Source organism: Meleagris gallopavo, chromosome 1, assembly GCF_000146605.3.
Source record: "Meleagris gallopavo isolate NT-WF06-2002-E0010 breed Aviagen turkey brand Nicholas breeding stock chromosome 1, Turkey_5.1, whole genome shotgun sequence".
NCBI classification, from domain to species: Eukaryota; Metazoa; Chordata; class Aves; order Galliformes; family Phasianidae; genus Meleagris; species Meleagris gallopavo.
The window spans coordinates 189331889-189333950 of NC_015011.2; the positions used below are offsets into that span (position 1 = coordinate 189331889).

Below are 2062 nucleotides of genomic sequence, written 5' to 3' on the forward strand. Positions count from 1 at the left end.
GCGGCCGGCCACAGAGAGAGGGGACGGGGAGGACGGGGCCGAGGGACCCCCCCGGAGAGGGCGCGGAGCCGGGGCTGTGCCCCCACAGCCGCTGCCTCTGCCACCACCACGCGGTGCTCAGCAGCGTGGGGTACATCGCCGGCGTCTTCCGACGGCACCGCACCGCCCAGCGCCACGCCGCCGAGTGGAAGAAGGTGGCCAAGGTGATGGACCGCTTCTTCATGTGGGTCTTCTTCCTCATGGTCTTCCTCATGAGCGTGCTGGTGATCGGCAATGCTGCCTGATGCCCGCCCCGCGCCCGGTGCCCCCGGCCAGCCCATCCCCACGGTGCCCATGGAGCTCACGCCCAGGACAGCACTGCAGGCCGAGGCGCACAGTGCCCAGTGCCCCGACTGGGAGGAGCTGCACTCAGTGGCAATAAAGCTGGCAGTGCATCCCCTGCATCCCACCTCCAGCCCGGGCCGCGCAGAGCCTTTCCCTGGGGCTGTGCTTGTGTCCATGCATGGGTGTGTGTACGGAAGTCTGAGCAGAACAAGGCTGCAGGAACCCTTTGGGGGGTGTAGTGATAGAACAAGCAGGAATTAATTGAAGCAAGAAGAGGGGAAACAAGTTAGAAACAAGATTAGAGGAAATCCTTTAATGGTCTGAGCCGGAGGGAGCGCGGTGGGGCTGTGGCGGTGCCGGGCCCCACACTCGGGCTCAGAGGCTCTTCCTCCCCACGTAGGACCAGCGCTGCCAAAAGGGCTGTGCACGGCAGTGCCTCCAGCGGTCCTGCACCCACCGCCACAGCCTGGAGCAGCAATCCTGCAGGCACTGCCCGGCCCCGCACAGCCCCGGGGTCACCCGCAGATGGGCCGTGCGCGTGGGACCCCAGCGGGACCCTGCTGGGTTGGTCCTGCCTGGATCCATGGGGATGGACCTGTCTGGATCCATGGGGACATTTCTGCAGGAACCCACAGGGCCGATCTGCCTGGCTCCGTCAGGACGCTCTGGCCCAGCTCCTTTGGGGCGCTCCCATGAGCTTCAACGCGTCTGTGCCCATCTGTGCCCATGCTCATGTCCCCATGTTCACCTCCATGTTCTTATCCATGTCCACATCTGTGTCCACGTCCCTCTCCAGCAGCTGCCCCACCCCAGTACCAAGGACATTCATCTGTACGTTGGAATGGATCCTGAGGAATCTTCTGTACTGGTGGCTCCTGGGCTGGGGACTCCCTGGGGGTCCCAGCTGCCCCCACCGCTCCAGCAGTGCCAGCAGCTGATGGCAGCGGCGCTGAACGGCTGCCTGGTTTTCCCGTATGACGCAGAGCAGCTCCAGGATGAGCTCCGTGTGGGAGCAGTGGGGCAGTGAAGGCTCCGTGGGGCTCTGAGATCCAACCCTGAGTGGGGCTCTGCTTGCTCAGCCCCAGGGGGAGAAGGGGGGCTCAGGGCTGGGGCACAGGGCTGGCTCTGGCTCTCGTGTGGTCAGAAGGACAAGGGTGACCAACACTGCCATGTGCCAGAAGAGGGCTGTAGGAAGGAGTAGAGAGAGGAAGAGGGGGAGGAAGAAGCAGCAACTAGGGAGCCCAGAAATGCCAGTGGGGCTCCCCATGATCACAGTGATGCTCCTCCACTCGTGCTCCGGTGATGCTCCGTCGCTTGAGCAGGAGGAATGTGTCCCGCTCTGCTCATGGCACATGGCAGCTGAGCCCTCCTGCAGGGCCCCCATCTGTGACACACGGGGCCCGGGGCTGTAAGAAACCCAGCCCGCAGGCTGGAACTGCCCTGCACTGGGGCTTTGCTCCCGCACGGAGAGCAGAGGGCCACGGCCTCCCCGCAGCACCTCCAGAGTGCGGAAAATGAAAGCAAACAGAAAGCAAACAGACGCTTCTGGTTCGGCCCCTTCCCTGTCTGGCGGCTCCGCTCGCAGGGCCCCTGGCGCCTGCTGGGCAGCGACACGCAGCAGTGGGGGCAGCTCCAGCGGGAACAGCAGTGGGACAGGGACAGCACTGCTATGGGGGCACTGTGGGGGGGACACCTCCAGGGGACACCCGGACGGGAGCGTGGGGCTGCTGCCATCCCC

At 65.0% G+C, this 2062-nt stretch overlaps 1 protein-coding gene across 1 annotated transcript in view; it reads left to right on the forward strand.

Moving 5' to 3' along the window:
- Positions 1-574, forward strand: part of CHRNA10 (cholinergic receptor nicotinic alpha 10 subunit) — a 6749-nt gene extending 6175 nt beyond the window's left edge. Inside the window, exon 6 of the mRNA XM_031552106.1 lies at positions 2-574. Coding sequence (XP_031407966.1) covers positions 2-284 — 283 coding nt within the window. The 3' untranslated portion in view covers positions 285-574. The remainder of the gene's footprint in view (position 1) is intronic.
- Positions 575-2062: the final 1488 nt, after the last annotated feature.